The 17588-nt window shown below is 38.5% G+C and overlaps 1 protein-coding gene across 4 annotated transcripts in view; it reads right to left on the bottom strand.

The window, feature by feature from the left end:
* Positions 1–17588, bottom strand: part of LOC110968873 (uncharacterized) — a 63330-nt gene that overhangs the window by 43881 nt on the left and 1861 nt on the right. For all 4 annotated transcript variants that reach the window (XM_051956773.1, XM_051956771.1, XM_051956772.1 and 1 more), the window contains exons 2-8: positions 13739–14012; positions 13394–13422; positions 12165–12441; positions 11866–11909; positions 1409–1688; positions 1123–1160; positions 260–548 (exon numbers count right to left, since the gene is read on the bottom strand). In XM_051956773.1, the coding sequence (XP_051812733.1) occupies positions 260–548; positions 1123–1160; positions 1409–1688; positions 11866–11909; positions 12165–12441; positions 13394–13422; positions 13739–14003 (1222 nt within the window). In that variant the 5' untranslated portion in view covers positions 14004–14012. The remainder of the gene's footprint in view (positions 1–259; positions 549–1122; positions 1161–1408; positions 1689–11865; positions 11910–12164; positions 12442–13393; positions 13423–13738; positions 14013–17588) is intronic.

The raw sequence follows: 17588 nt of genomic DNA, 5'->3' as shown, positions 1-17588 counted from the left end.
TAGAACTGTTGAAAGATTTTCCATCCATGCTGAATGGTGCTGGATGGAACTGATAGCAATATGTACGATTTTAAAAGATCTGAACAAAAACTGTAACTCAGATGATGGACTTTCATGTGTTTATGTTCTGTTCTTGCTTTGATCCCTGTTGACAGTTTTTAGATTAAATTTTGACCATAGTCACTGTGGATTATAAAAATGGACTTGTCAGACATTTATGAGACACACATCATTATAATGTGACAGTATCTTGTCTTACCTTCAAGCTCAGAGCTGATCTCTGACAGCTTCTGCATCAGATCAGTCCTGTTCATGTCCTTTAAAACCTCCCTGGTCACCTCCACAGACTGTTCACCCCACATGTCCTCCATCAGATCTATGAGTCTGTAAGCTGTTTTTGCCTCAAACAGTTGGCCATGTGGGATTCCTGGGAGGTTTTTCTGGAAGGAGGTGAACTGCAGCAGAATCCTGAATTTATTGAACTCTGTGGTACTGAAATGTTTCAGTGTCTTCCAAAGAATCTGTCTGACAGATGCCACTGCTGCTTCCTGAGAAATTCAAAAGATAAATTAAACATTATTTGTCATTTCACTACTGGGACAATTAAAGATGTATCTCTTTGTATTTCATCAGTGTTGGTGTTGTGGACATGAGGAGCTTCAAGAAGTTTATGTCTTTTTCTGTAAAATGATCATGACAATGGTCCACTTGGTTACATCTGAAGAAATGATGGTGATTAACTTTTTTTTCTTGAACATGATTCACTTTCTGTCAGATCCAAACAGAAAATATTCATGTTTCTCTGACTGTGACTCTTGATGTTTAGGATCTGATTCACACATTATCAAAGCTACACATACACTACATTTCTAATCTTAAATATATTGTCTTTTTAAAAAGTTTTCAAATTGCAAAAACTTACTGACATTTCAACTTGTCATCTTCAGTGGTAGATAATGAAGTGGTGGAGAACATAATTGATGAAGAGCTCAACTTTAACAGTCAGAAGCCTCCAGTTTAAAACACAGCTTTGATTTGTTTCATCATTTGTAATCTTCAGGATCAGGAGGATTTTCAAGCTGCTTCTACTCAATCAAAGTTGTCGTGTAAAGTCACACTTACTCTTGATGCAGCAGCTGGTTCATCCACAGAGTGTTTCTCTGAGGAGAAAAGACATTTAAAACTGATTCAGAGGATTGTATTCTATATATACATTTAAGTTCAATCAACATTAACATGATGCGTGAAAAATAAATCTCATTAAACAAATACACTGCAAACTGAAACAAACATAAGCTGCACAGTCAGATACAAACAACCTGCAACTAACATTAAATAGATATTTCATCAATGATTTACTAACTACAGGTTTTATATCCTGATGACACAGACTTTACAGTAAAATCACCTTTTTGTCCTGAGATGATCTCTGGAAGCTTCTGAATCAGATCAGTCCTGTTCATGTCCATGAAAACCTCCCTGGTCACCTCCACAGACTGTTGACCAAATGCCTTCATCATCAGATCCACTATTTCTGTTCTGTCTGATGAAGAACTGATGAAGAGTTTTTGGAGATTCTTCTGGGAGGAAATTGACTGCAAGAACATTCTGAATTTCTTGAGCTCCTGGAAGCTTAAATCATTCAGAGTTTCCAAAAGCAGATGTTTAACAGCTGCCACTGCTGCCACCTGCAACAGTCAGAACATTCATGAGACAAATATTAAATTCACTGGAAAAACACAAATGTGTCCTGTTGTAGTAAGAACAGAGACAAGAGATTTCTGGTTTTACAAACACAACATTCAAACCTAACAATTCCTCCTGTTTCCTTCACCCTTAAAAACCTCTGTTATTAAGGAGCCAGTCTCAGCCGGGGTGGGACAGCGGAGATTGACAACGTGGGAGAAGACGGGTGGTGCGCGCCGCAGACAGGTGGTGGACCAGGGGCGGATAAGAGAGAGACTGCGCAGCTTTCAGCGGGCTCCACCGGGAGCATCGGCAGCAGTGGAGTGAGACACCTGAGCGTAAACAGCTCCACTCTATGGTGGGGTAAGTGGCTGGAGCCATGTACCCCTGTAGAAGGTAAACCCAGTGACTGTTAATTGAAATATGTGATTTGGGACTAACCCCCCCAGTTTGGACCCTATCCTTTAACACTGGGCTTCAAAAGAAAAGTGTTATTATCCCCAAAGCAACAGGGAGGAATTATTATTGCACACTCTATCAGGAGAGCTAATATTGTTATCACTCAGATCCGTTTAAGTTAAACCTTATACCTACAAGTTAAATACTTGGGCCCCTGAACCTTTGAACTCTGTCTAGCTACTATGAGAGTTTAAGTAATCCCCCAAGTTTGTCTACACAGAACTTTATACTTAAAAGGAAAATGCTTTCACAGGTCTTTATTCTTGTATTTCTTGACTCTCTAACAATTTACAAAGAGACTTAATATTATTATTTTCTGAGCTTGATAAGATGGACCTTGATGCCGGTTATGGGAAACCTGATTTGAAAAGAATGTTAACAGTACAGAGCATCTTCTCTGATACTGATGAGAGGCCCTCGACGGACACGAGGATTTCCTCTCAACTTGAGGTTTTAGTTGAACTTCGGACTTGGAAGTCTTTGGTTTTGTTTTGTTGTTCAGTGTTCTTGTTTGAGATATCATGGGTAATGTTGCACAGGAGAATACAAATTGAAAGGATTGTATGCATCATCAGGAATATAAGATAGTAACGCTAAATGTCAATGGGCTGCATAATCCAATTAAAAGGAACAAAATTATAGCTAAAATGAAACGAGAAAAGATACAGGTAATTTTTTGGCAAGAGACGCATCTGTCTTCTTTAGAACACGAAAAACTTAAAAAACTTGGATTTCAAAATACCTATTATTCATCTCATATATCAGGTCGCAGGAGGGGGGTGGCCATACTGATCCACAATGCAGTAAATTTTGAATTTATTTCAGAAGTGAAAGACAAGGAGGGGAGATTTGTCTTGGTAAAGGGCAAATTAAACAATGAAGAAGTAACTTTACTTAATGTGTATGCCCCCCCAGGGAGTAAAAAATGTTTTTTAAGAAATTGTTCGAATTGATTGTTTTGGAAACACGGGGAATTCTAATTTATGGTGGCGATCTTAATGTCCAACTTCAACCTAAATTAGATACATCTAATCTGCGTCAAAAGAAAAGTCCAAATGCTATTCTAGTCCAGCGGATGCTTAAGGAACTGGGTCTAATTGATGTGTGGAGGGAGTCTCATCCGGGAGAAAAGCAATTCACCTATTATTCCTCATGCCACTCTGTATATTCACGAATTGATTACTTGTTTATGTATAAATCAGATTGGCACAGAGTCAGGGATTGTAAAATAGGAATAAGGGACGTATCTGATCATTCAGGGGTATATCTCAACCTGCACCTAAGTAATCAACGGAAAAACACACTTTGGAGACTTAACACAAGCATTTTAAATGACAAAACAGTGCAGAGCCAGATTCAGATGGAATTTGAAACATATCTAAAAAATAATGATAATGGAGAGGTGTCCCCAAACACATTATGGGACGCTGCAAAGGCAGTCATTCGAGGTAAAATTATCGCCCTCACGGCTTTTCGGAAAAAGGAAAAACAGAGAAGACTTGTTGAACTACAAGAAGAAATGAAGTCATTAGAAATTAGACATATTGAACAAAAGGACCCTCAGATATTAACTAGAATAAATAAAATTAAACAAGAAATAAATGGCATATATGATGAGGAAATTGAAAAACAACTTAAATTTACTAAACAAAGGTATTATGAGACAGGTTCTAGAGCAATGAAACTCCTTTCCTGGAGGATACAAAAGCAAAGGGGAAAGAATACAATTTCTAAGATTAGGAATCCCAAGACACAAAAGGTTTGTAGTGACCCAGAGGATATTCAACGGGCTTTTGAACTATATTATAAAGACCTATATACACAACCGGACATGGCAGATATTACAACAATAGAGACTTTTTTAAATTCACTAGACCTGCCATCTATAGGAGAACAACAGAATAAGGAAATTATGGCGGAGATAACAGCAGAAGAACTGAATAAAGCTATTTCAAGATTGAAAACTAATAAGGCTCCGGGATCAGATGGATACCCGTCTGAATGGTATAAAACATTTAAACTCCAAATAATACCTGTGTTGCTTAATTGTTTTAACCATACATTGAGAACAGGGGAAGCTCCCCAATCATGGAAGGAAGCGGTTATCTCTATCATCCCGAAAGAAGGTAAAGATAAAAAGGAATGCAGCTCATACAGACCAATTTCAGTTTTGAATATAGATTATAAACTATTTGCTTCAATCCTATCTAAGAGATTGGAATTTATTGTCCCGGAGCTGATAGATTTAGACCAAACAGGCTTTGTACTAAATAGACAGACACAGGATAATTTAAGGAGAACGCTACAAGTAATGAGTCATATTACATCAGAAAACATCAGTGCAATGCTGGTTAGTCTGGATGCCGAAAAGGCTTTTGACTCAGTGGGTTGGGAATATCTGTACAAGGTACTTACAAGATTTGGCTTCAAAGATGATTTTATTAAATGTATTAGAGCGTTATACTTCTCTCCAACAGCCAGGATTAAGGTTAATGGACACTTGTCGCAAACCATCTATTTGGAAAGAGGGACTCGCCAGGGCTGTCCCCTTAGCCCGACTTTATTTACGTTTTTTATTGAACCCCTGGCCCAAGCAATTAGAGAGGACTCTGAGATAAAAGGGATTACGATCAGAGGAGAGGAACATAAGACTTGCATGTTTGCAGACGACGTCCTGCTTTTTATTACAAGGCCTGACTCAAGCATTGCTAAATTGATGTCCCTCCTAAACAAATATAACTCATATTCTGGTTATAAGCTAAACATTCAAAAAACACAAATCCTCACATATAATTATACCCCCACCCAGAAACAAAAAGGAAATATGATTTCAAATGGGATTCGCCCAAAATAAAATACTTAGGAATAAACCTAACTAAAGACATGTCAAAACTTTTTGAAAGCAACTATGGCCCCATCAATAAAGATATCAAATCTGACATTTCTAGATGGACTCTCCTCCCACTAGATATGAGCAATAGAATAGAAATAATTAAAATGAATGTGTTGCCACGGCTTCTTTATCTCTTTCAGTCTCTCCCTTTGGAGGTACCTCAAAAACAATTTGATGAGTGGAACACTTGGATCTCAAGGTTCATTTGGAACAATAGAAAACCTAGGGTTCAATTTAAGATATTACATTTGAAAAAAGAGAAGGGAGGAAGAGCCTTACCATGCTTACAGGATTACTATTATGCCGCGCAATTGAAGCCCTTAATATACTGGTGCGCTCCAAATTATGAATCTAAATGGAAATTTCTAGAAATCTCACAGCTAAAAATTCCAATACAATCTATAATAGGAAATAAAAGCCAAGCCGAAAAACATTATAACAGCTTAAATAAGTGGACTTTCTTCACCCTCAAGCTTTGGTTTAAGGTCTTGAGGAAGTTACAAATAGAGAAGCAGGTTGGGGTCTTGAATTGGGTAGCATATGATCCAGAATTTGAACCTGCTAGATTAGACGGGGCCTTTAAACAGTGGGTTAAGAGAGGTATCACATCATTTTGTTCCCTCACCTCAAACAACAAATTTCAGAGTTATGAGTCAATTTCAGAGAAATATGGATTGGAAAAACAGGACTTCTATAGATACCTGCAAGTCAGAGACTATTATAATAAAAAACTACAGACCAAAGAGGAGGGGGAATATAATCTGATTTCCATATTTCATGATGTGTATCAAAAAGAAGACAACAAAAAGTTGGTCTCAAGGATATACGGAAGTATACAAGCTTCTAAAAATCATTCTACGACATACATTAAACAAAAATGGGAGAGGGAGTCAGAAACACAAATATCAGAAGAGACTTGGATGGAAATATGCGAAACACAAGCGACCACTGCAAACTCAAGATCGTTGAGAGAGTTTGGCTGGAAGAATGTAGTGAGATTTTTTATAACTCCTAAAATAACAGCACGGCAAACAGGCGTACAGAGCCGAGGTGTTTGTTGGAGGCAATGTGGTAACTCTATGGCTAATCACTTTCATGTGTTTTGGGCCTGCCCGAAAGTCCAACCATACTGGAGGGAGGTGGCAGCTGAGATAAATAAAATAATAGGGGTGGATTTAGATTACTCTTTTGTTACTTTGTATCTTGGTAAAATACCAGATACAGTTCTACATAGAGACAAATATCTATTGAAAATACTTTTGGCAAGTAGTAGGAAAGCTATAACCCGGAAATGGTTGCAGTCGGACCCTCCAACATTGGACCAGTGGCATGGGATCATTAAAGAAATTTATTGCATGGAGAGACTTACTTTTGTTTTGAGACTCGAACTGGAGAAAGGTATCAAACGCTGGAAAAGATGGATTGTGTATGCACCTTGAATGATGTGACATTATATTGTGATGTATGTGTAAAAGAATCTTTGATGTAATTGTGACACCCATGATGATCTCATGTTCTGTTTGTATATGTAAATGAATAAAAATAATTAAAAAAAAGTAAAAAAAAAAAAAAAAAAACCTCTGTTATTCATTTTAAATATACATGTGAGGGATTGTCCATCTTCCCTCACTGATCAGGTGTAAGCTCCCCACTTACTCCCATTATTTTGAATATTTATGTATAGATTTAGTGTTTGGTATTTCACCACTGCACACATAAGTTACATACTGATTATTATTACATTTGTTATTTCCCCCATTATTCTTGTGCAACAGCTGAAGATTGGATCCTTATTTAGTTAGTTGCACATAGAAGTTTATTGGTTGATTTCCATCTTCTCATGAGTTTCTCCTTTCTTTGAGGTGATTGGCTGGGTTACTCCATGGAGGCGTGCCCATGTGAGTGCAGTCCAGGTGCTGTTCATCTCCCCTGATTGGACTGAGCCAAGTGGCCTCATGGGAGGGGAGGTTGGGCTGGGGAAAATGTATTGTATTGGGTAAATAAAGTAACTTAAAGGGGTAGTTTATAGTGTAAATATGAATTTGTAAACTGTAATGTGTTTTGTTAATAATAAATAGGCCTATTTTGTATATAAATTGTAATATATTGTAAGTAATTCTGCTGCACTGCTCCTTGGATTCTACCTGCCAATGGGGCGTAGTGGTTTAAGCTCATCTATATATTGGGTGTGAGGGGATTTTGAGGGTGGGCCTGTTCTGTGTGCTGGGGGAAATGCTGCTGGACTGCTGTGTGATGCGCTGGTGAATAAATATGAAGATCTGCATCCTCTACAGGTTTCACCTTATTCCTTTCCACCATCTCAGCCGCAATAGCCATCCTGGGCAAGTAAGAGCCTCTTTTACAACCTGAATCTTACAATACATTAGAAATGCATTCTGTTGTTTAATTTCCAGGCTGCAGCTCTGTTCACATTCTGTGCTGAAAAACACTGAAAACAATCAAGTTCCTCAAAACACTTTCCTTCATCGTATGTCTTTCATCTAGTTAAATTCTTCAAAAAATGATTCAATGAACAACAAGTGGATGTTTCTGATGGATAAACTTTCCAGATTTCTCGTTGCTGTTGAAGAATAAAAACAGTCCAAGTGTTCATGCTGACATTTCCTCATCTGATGCTCAGTGGTAAAGACATGCTGACATTACTGTTGGATACAGTTACTGCTGAAGAGCTCAACCTGAAGGCAGCTTCACTTCTGTCACAAACATCCAGCACAAATCACCACTTTGGGTTTGATCTTGAAAACCTTCAAAATGAGGATTCAACCTGTGTCTGCTGAATGAAAGCTGTCTCGTACTGCATCAGACAGATGTGACGTTACTCACTTTCTGGATCAGTGCAGAGCGCCGTTCATCCACAGAGAGTTTCTCTGAAGAGAAAAGGGACTCATGAGTGAACGACTGAACAACTATCAGCTCTTTATATCAGGATATTTGGCTCTGGACAAATGTTCGACACACAAAACTACACTTAAACCTCCAACAATGATAAACTGCATGAATTGTCAGTTTTGTCCTCCTATTATACATTTTTAGACTGAAACTGAAACAGTGGATATTTTTTTACATCAAATTATCTGTTTTATGATTTTAACATGTTTTGTATCTTCTTACTTTTGAATCCTGAGCTGTTGTCTGACAGTTTCTCCACCAGATCCATCCTCTTCATCTTCTCTAAAGCCTCCTTGGTCTTCACCACTGACTCTTGGCCATAAATCTGTACTGTTATAAACACTGTGTCCTGGTGGTCTGTTGTCCCCATCCTCATCCACTGCACGTATAAGTGAGGTTTGTGATTCCAGAGGAGCCTCCTGAACTCCATCAACTCCTCATCACTCAGATCCTCCAGTGTTTCCAAAAGCGGCTCAATAACAGACGCCATCGTCTCCACCTGGTAAATTCAAAGCAAATGTTCATGTGTAGAAAGTAAAACTTCTCAGCTGGGACGCTTACAGATGTTTCTGTTCAGATCTCATCAATGCTGCACAAATGTAAATGTGTTTAGATCACATCAACTGTAGAACAAAAGATAATGATACAATAAAAAACTTACAGGAAACCTGTCTGTATGTCTGTGAGTTTCTTACAGAACAACAAAGTAGCTCCTTTTTCCTTTCACAATTTGATCATATTTGTGCGGAAAAGTTCATGACTTCCATTTATTTTCTGCCTGTAACTCTTTGAAAAAAACGAGCTACAAAAACTAAAGAGCCTCCTGATTTTAAAACAGACAGAAAGTTTAACCAGTTCAGTCTTTTCTAATTGCATATAAAAAACATTTATTTTAATCTGCTTTGACAATATTCTCATTTTCTTTCTCTGTCAAAGTTAGTCATGAGTACAAGTCAACATAGATTCCTCTCTGAATAAAATTTTACTCTCTGATGTGATCGATGTGATCAAATCTGTGCTGTGTGAAGTCGACTGATGTGACGTTACTCACTCTCTGGACCAGTGGAGGACACACTTCCTCTGAGGAGAAAACAAACACAAAAACATCTGTTACAAGTTATTTTAGTATCAGTCCTCATTACGATTTAGCATTCAAAGAATTGAAGACTAAATTGACACTTGAAACTCTCTCAATAGAGACATAATTATAATACATAGAACTGTTGAAAGATTTTCCATCCATGCTGAATGGTGCTGGATGGAACTGATAGCAATATGTACGATTTTAAAAGATCTGAACAAAAACTGTAACTCAGATGATGGACTTTCATGTGTTTATGTTCTGTTCTTGCTTTGATCCCTGTTGACAGTTTTTAGATTAAATTTTGACCATAGTCACTGTGGATTATAAAAATGGACTTGTCAGACATTTATGAGACACACATCATTATAATGTGACAGTATCTTGTCTTACCTTCAAGCTCAGAGCTGATCTCTGACAGCTTCTGCATCAGATCAGTCCTGTTCATGTCCTTTAAAACCTCCCTGGTCACCTCCACAGACTGTTCACCCCACACGTCCTCCATCAGATCTATGAGTCTGTAAGCTGTTTTTGCCTCAAACAGTTGGCCATGTGGGATTCCTGGGAGGTTTTTCTGGAAGGAGGTGAACTGCAGCAGAATCCTGAATTTATTGAACTCTGTGGTACTGAAATGTTTCAGTGTCTTCCAAAGAATCTGTCTGACAGATGCCACTGCTGCTTCCTGAGAAATTCAAAAGATAAATTAAACATTATTTGTCATTTCACTACTGGGACAATTAAAGATGTATCTCTTTGTATTTCATCAGTGTTGGCGTTGTGGACATGAGGAGCTTCAAGAAGTTTATGTCTTTTTCTGTAAAATGATCATGACAATGGTCCACTTGGTTACATCTGAAGAAATGATGGTGATTAACTTTTTTTTCTTGAACATGATTCACTTTCTGTCAGATCCAAACAGAAAATATTCATGTTTCTCTGACTGTGACTCTTGATGTTTAGGATCTGATTCACACATTATCAAAGCTACACATACACTACATTTCTAATCTTAAATATATTGTCTTTTTAAAAAGTTTTCAAATTGCAAAAACTTACTGACATTTCAACTTGTCATCTTCAGTGGTAGATAATGAAGTGGTGGAGAACATAATTGATGAAGAGCTCAACTTTAACAGTCAGAAGCCTCCAGTTTAAAACACAGCTTTGATTTGTTTCATCATTTGTAATCTTCAGGATCAGGAGGATTTTCAAGCTGCTTCTACTCAATCAAAGTTGTCGTGTAAAGTCACACTTACTCTTGATGCAGCAGCTGGTTCATCCACAGAGTGTTTCTCTGAGGAGAAAAGACATTTATAACTGACTCAGAGGATTCTAATTTCTGTATACATTTAAGTTCAATCAACTTTCATGTGATGCATGAAAAATAAACGTCCATCCATTCTCTATACACCGCTTTATCCTCACTTGGGTCATGGGGGGTGCTGGAGTCTATCCCAGCTGACTCGGGTGAAGGCAGGGGACACCCTGGACAGGTCGCCAGTCTGTCACAGGGCTACATATACAGACAAAACAATCACACTCACATCCACACCTACGGACAATTTAGAGTAACCAATTAACCTCAGCATATTTTTGGACTGTGGGAGGAAGTCGGAGTGCCTGGAGAAAACCCACGCATGCACAGGGAGAACATGCAAACTCCATGCAGAAAGATCCCAGGCCCTGGGATTCGAACCGGGATCTTCTTGCTGCAAGGCAAAAGTGCTAACCACTACGTCTACTGTGCAGTCCAAAAAAATAAATGTAAATAAACAAACACACTGCAAACTGAAACAAAAATAAGCTACACAATCCAATACAAACAACCTGCAACTAACATTAAATAGATATTTCATTGATGATTTACTAACTCCATGTTTTATATCCTGATGTCACAGACTTTACAGTAAAATCACCTTTTTGTCCTGAGATGATCTCTGGAAGCTTCTGAATCAGATCAGTCCTGTTCATAAGCCTGAAAACTTCCCTGGTCACCTCCACAGACTGTTGACCAAATGCCTTCATCATCAGATCCACTATTTCTGTTCTGTCTGATGAAGGACTGATGAAGAGTTTTTGGAGATTCTTCTGGGAGGAAATCGACTGTAGCAACCTTCTGAATTCCTCTAGCTCCTGGACATTCAAATCATTCAGAGTTTCCAAAAGCAGATGTTTAACAGCTGCCACTGCTGCCACCTGCAACAGTCAGAACATTCATGAGACAAATATTAAATTCACTGAAAAAACACAAATGTGTCCTGTTGTAGTAAGAACAGAGACAAGAGATTTCTGGTTTTATGAACACAACATTCAAACCGAACAATTCTTCCTGTTTCCTTCACCCTTAAAAACCTGTTATTCAGTTTAAATATACATTAGAAATGCATTCTATTGTTTCATTTCCAGGCTGCAGCTCTGTTCACATTCTGTGCTGGAAAACACTGAAATCAATCAAGTTCCTCAAAACACTTTCCTTCATCTTATGTCTCTCATCTTGTTAAATTCTTCAAAAAAGAGTTTAATGAACAACAAGTGGATGTTTCTGATGGATAAACTTTCCAGATTTCTCGTTGCTGTGGAAGAATAAAAACAGTCCAAGTGTTCATGCTGACATTTCCTCATCTGATGCTCAGTGGTAAAGACATGCTGACATTACTGTTGGATACGGTTACTGCTGAAGAGCTCAACCTGAAGGCAGCTTCACTTCTGTCACAAACATCCAGCACAAACCACCACTTTGGGTTTGATCTTGAAAACCTTCAAAATGAGGATTCAACCTGTGTCTGCTGAATGAAAGCTGTCTCGTACTGCATCAGACAGATGTGACGTTACTCACTTTCTGGATCAGTGCAGAGCGCCGTTCATCCACAGAGAGTTTCTCTGAAGAGAAAAGTGAGAAAAGAGACTCATGAGTGACCGACTGAACAACTATCAGCTCTTTGTATCAGGATATTTGGATCTGGACAAATGCTCAACACACAAAACTACACTTAAACCTCCAATAATGAAAAACTGCATGAACTGTCAGTTTTGTCCTCCTATTATACATTTTTAGACTGAAACTGAAACAGTGGATTTTTTTTTTTACATCAAATTATCTGTTTTATGATTTTAACATGTTTTGTATCTTCTTACTTTTGAATCCTGAGCTGTTGTCTGACAGTTTCTCCACCAGATCCATCCTCTTCATCTTCTCTAAAGCCTCCTTGGTCTTCACCACTGACTCTTGGCCATAAATCTGTACTGTTACAAACACTGTGTCCTGGTGGTCTGTTGTCCCCATCCTCATCCACTGCACGTATAAGTGAGGTTTGTGAAACCAGAGGAGCCTCCTGAACTCCATCAGCTCCTCATCACTCATATCCTCCAGTGTTTCCAAAAGCAGCTCAATAACAGACGCCATCGTTTCCACCTGGTAAATTCAAAGCAAATGTTCATGTGTAGAAAGTAAAACTTCTCAGCTGGGACGGTTATAGATGTTTCTGTTCAGATCTCATCAATGTTGCACAAATGTAAATGTGTTTAGATCACATCAACTGTAGAACAAAACATACTGATATAATAAAAAAAAAACTGTTTGTATGTCTGTGAGTTTCTTACAGAACAACAAAGTAGCTCCTTTTTTCCTTTCACATTTTGATCAAATTTGTGCTTAACTGGTTCAGTCTTTTCTTTTTACACATAAAAAAACAAACATTTACTGTAATCTGCTTTGAAAACATTCTCATTTTCTTTCTCTGTCAAAGTTATTAATGAGAATAGGTCAAGAGGTGGATGCAACACAAATTGTTACAGATCTCTTCCAGACAAGAAAAACAGACTTCTCTCTGAAGAAAACTTTACTCTCTGATATGACTTTCCATCAAAAGTTAAATTCTGTGAAAATTTAGCCTTCCAATGACATAAGTTGCGAACAAATGAATACAATTATTCTCCTTTTAATCCTTTAACTCTCCTGCATCACTATCAGACCAATGTCAATGGATGTGGAATGCAGGATTCAAGTTTCCATCTCACACTTGTGCAACTTGTCTGTTGCACCTTCAGATAAATGTTAGCAGAAGAATTATTCCAATGTCAAACTCTGAGAATAACATGATGCTGAACAGTGAAGATCAAACATCAATGAGAAGTAATGAATAAAACATGTTTTTCTGAAGAAGCTGATTTTAACATGAATGCTTCGTACCAATCATGCTTCATGTATGTGTAACATAGTTTGAGTTTGTTCTTTGAAAGAACAATGTGAGGAAAAGTTGGAATTTTATTTGTATTTCTTCTGTTTAAGGTCAACATGATTCTCAGTCTTCATCTACTTAATCAAATCTGTGCTGTGTGAAGTTGACTGATGTGACGTTACTCACTCTCTGGACCAGTGGAGGACACACTTCCTCTGAGGAGAAAACAAACACATAAACATCTGTTACAAGTTATTTTAGCATCAGGATTCATGAGAATTTAGAATTCAAAAGCTTTCACACCAAAGTGATGGTTTAAACTCCTTGATAGAGACATAATTATAATATGAAGAGATGTTGAAAGATTTTCCATCAAAGCTGAATGGTGCTGGATGGAACTGATAGCAATATGTACGTCTGTGAAAGATCTGAACAAAAACTGTAACTCAGCTGGTGAACTTTTAAATTTTCAAATTAACATCAGAAAATAGAAAACATCTGCAGTATGTTCATGTCTCTTTGTTGCCTCACCTTTGGTTCCTGAGTCGATTCCTGACAATCTCTGCACCAGATCAGTCCTGCTCATCTTCATCAAAACCTTTGTGGTCGCCTCCACACACTCTCGGCTGTACGTCTCCACCATCAGCTCCACGACATCCTGAGCGTTTGCTGCTTTCAGTCGGCTCCTCCAGATGACCGGCACACCTTCCTCCTCTCCAACGAGCAACTTGAATTTGTCAAAATCTTCGGGACTCAACTGGTTCAGTGTTCCAACAAGCAGCTTCTTCGTCGTCATTGTTTCTACCTGATGAATAAAGAGAATATGTCAAACAACACCTGCAGGATGGCACATACAGTGCTGTGAAAAAGTATTTGCCCCCTTCTTGAATTCTTCTTTTTTAAAAATATTTCCCCCAATAAAATGTTTAAGCCATCAAAAAAATAATTTAGATGTTAGACAAAGACAACCGAAGCAAACACAAAATACAGTTTTTAAATGATGATTTCATATTTTAAGGGAAAAAAACTACCCAAACCTTCCTGGCCCTCTGTAAAAAAAAAAAAACAAAAGTAATTGCCCCCCTTGTTAAATCATGAAATAACTGGCTAATCACATTTTTTAGAAAGTGAGTTCATTTTCAAGGACCACCCCAAGCTTGATTAACTCCAGACCTGTTCAATCAAGAAATCACTTTAATTGAACCTCTCTGACAAAATGAAGTCGGCCAAGTTCTCAAAAAGTTGCAACAAAATGCTGCAATCCAAAGAAATTCAAGAACAGATGAGAAATAATCATCTATCCGTCTGGAAAGGGTTAAAAAGTCATTTCTAAAGCTTTAGGACTCCAGTGAACCACGGTGAGAGCCATAATCTACAAATGGAGAAAACATGGAACAGTGGTGAACCTTCCCAGGAGTGGCTGCACTAAAATTACCCCAAAAGCACAGCGACGACTCATCCAGGAGGTCACAAAGGAACTCAGGACAAGATCTAAAGAAGTGCAGGCCTCCTTTGCCTCAGTTAAGATCAGTGTTTATGACTCAACAATAAGGAAGAGACTGGGCAAAAGAGTTCCAAGGTGAAAACCACTGCTGACCAAAAACGACATATAGGCTCGTCTTACTTTTGCAAACAAACATCTGAATGATCCCCAAGATTTTTGGGAGAATATTCCATGGACTGATGAGACAAAAGTTGAACTTTTTGGAAGGTGTGTATCTCGTTATAGCTGTCATAAAAGAAACACAGTATGTCACAAAAAGGAACATCATACCAACAGTCAAACACAGACAGACAAGTCGACTTTGGAATGGCTTTGAAAAAAAACTAAATGAAGGTTTTGGAGTGGCCTCGTTAAAGTCTGGATTTGAGTGCGATTGAAAAGCTGTGGCATGACCTGAAAAAGGCCGTTCATGCTCAGAAACCCTGCAGTGTTGCTGAATTAAAACAATTCTGCAAAGAAGAGTGGAGCAAAGCCTCTCCACAGCGATGTGAAAGACTTATCGCCAGTCATAGAAAACACTTAATTTCAGTTGTTGCTGCTGACAGTGGCCAACCAGTTATTAGGTTTACGGGGCAATTATTTTTTCACACAAAGCAATGTAACTGAATAGTTTTTTTCCAGTTAATAAATTAAACCATCATTTAAAAACTGCATTTTGTGTTCACTTTGGCTATCTTTGTCCGATATTTACATTTGTTTGATGATCTTAAACATTAAAGTGGGGAAAAAATGTATAAAAAAAGATTTGAGAACGGGGCAAAAACAAGATTTCACAGCACTGGATGCTGTACATGCTCTAACATCATGTCTGGAAACTGACTGCTTTGCATTTCATTAATACCAGCTTTACTGACATGTGTTTCTGAGTGTTTATCACTAAGAATACACACTGTCACTGTATAATATATAACATTTGTTCTGTAACAGTAAAACATGAATAAATGAGTGAATAAACATAATTAACCTATGACTCCACATCAAACACTACACATCATCACAATGCACCATCCCCATTGTTAAACACGGTGGTGGCGGCATCATGATGTGGAGATGCTTCTCGACAGTAGGCCCTGGAGGACTTGTAAAAGTAGAGGGTAACATGAATTCATCAAAGTATTGGGAAATCCTGGAGGATAAACTGAGGCAGTTTGCAAGAGAACTGCCAGTTGGGAGAAGATTTGTTTTCTAACCATGCCCTGAAGCTACACAGCAACTGTTTAAAAACAAAAAGGTAAATTTTGTGGATTGATCCATTCTGAGCACAGACCTTCATAAAATTAAGAATCTGTGTCTGGACTTGAAAAGGGTTGTTCACTTACAATTCCTCTGTAACCTGGCAGAGCCTGATCAGTTTTTCAAAGAAAATATAAATTTACAAAAAATGACAGCATCCAGATGTTCAAGGCTGACTGAGATCGGTCCACATGGGCTCAATAAAGGAACTCCAGCTAAAGGTGCATCGACTAAATACTAACTTGAAGGGGTTGAACATTTATGCCATCACTTGCATTCAGACAAGGACAACACCAGGGTCAAAATCAAAACCCAAGAAGCAGAAGCCTTCACAGAGCACATCAACTCAGTGGACAGCAACATCAAGTTCACTTGGAAAGATATGAAGATATGAAGGATGGCCAACTGCTTTTTTTGGACTTCGTTTTACGTTTTGAGGAGAATGGAGGCCTCAACATTGAAGTTTACAGAAAACCTACACATACAGACCAATATCTGCTGTTTGATTCACAGCATCCACTGGAATATAAACTTGGGATTATCAGAACCTGAAAGCACCGGACCTCTCCATCGCAGAGGGAAAGGAAAAGGAGAACTCCCACATCAGGAAAGCACCGAGGAACTCTGGCTACCCCTACTGGGCCTTCATTAAATCTACAAAAAGATCCAGGAAACACAACACTGGAACAAACATCGAAGAAAACAGGAGGAATAAGTTGTTATACCATACGTAGCGGGAATATCTGTGAAACTCAGGAGGATTTTCTCCAAACATAACGTCTCGGTGCATTTCAAACACAGGAACACTCAAAGACAAAGACTGGTTCACCCCAAAGATAAAACACCAACACACAAGCAGAGCAATGTTGTCTATGCGTCCAATGCAGTGAAGAGTGCACAGGCTTATACATAGGAGAGACTAAACAACATCTTCACAAGCTCATGGCTCAACACAGGAGAGCCAACTCCTCAGTACAAGACTCAGCAGTCCACCTGCATCTGAAGGATAAAGGACATTCCTCTGAGGACAGCAATGTCCACATTTTGGACAGAGAGGACAGATGGATTGAGAGAGGAGTGAAGGAAGTCATCTATGTCAGACTGGAACAGCCATCTGTAAACAGAGGAGGGGGTTTGTGACATCACTTATCAAACACCTAGAATGCACTGATAAGGTCTCTCCCCAGAAAGCTTCACCATCGTTAAAATCTTGAGTAACTCCTGACTTTCTTTTTTTGCAGATTCACATCCTTTCTTGTGTAAACTGGAAGCCCCATCACCAAGATTGCTGTCATCGTTTGGTGGTTCACCTGATTTCACAACAATCCACACCTTGGGGCGTTTGCGCCCTGGGTTGTTAGTGGGGTATTAGCCATGGGAGCTGGAGTGACTATATATTCTGGTACTCTCCATTAGTCTGTCAGAACTGAAGACTTTTGGACGAAGGTGAAACATCTTCATTGACTCTTGACTGGGTCTTGACTCCCACCACACGTCAACCAAACTGACACGAAAAGAGACTAATTTGCATCCATATATAAAACTATTATCTTTGCTGAAACCAGAAAATCTGACGTCATGATTTTTTTAATGTCATAAAATCAGTGTCTGTCCCAAAAATCCCTGATCAGTTGAGCTCTGTGT

Source organism: Acanthochromis polyacanthus, chromosome 12 (genome assembly GCF_021347895.1).
Source record: "Acanthochromis polyacanthus isolate Apoly-LR-REF ecotype Palm Island chromosome 12, KAUST_Apoly_ChrSc, whole genome shotgun sequence".
Classification (NCBI taxonomy): domain Eukaryota; kingdom Metazoa; phylum Chordata; class Actinopteri; family Pomacentridae; genus Acanthochromis; species Acanthochromis polyacanthus.
Note: the sequence above shows the minus strand (reverse complement) of the source record. Positions and strands in the feature narration are given on the sequence as shown.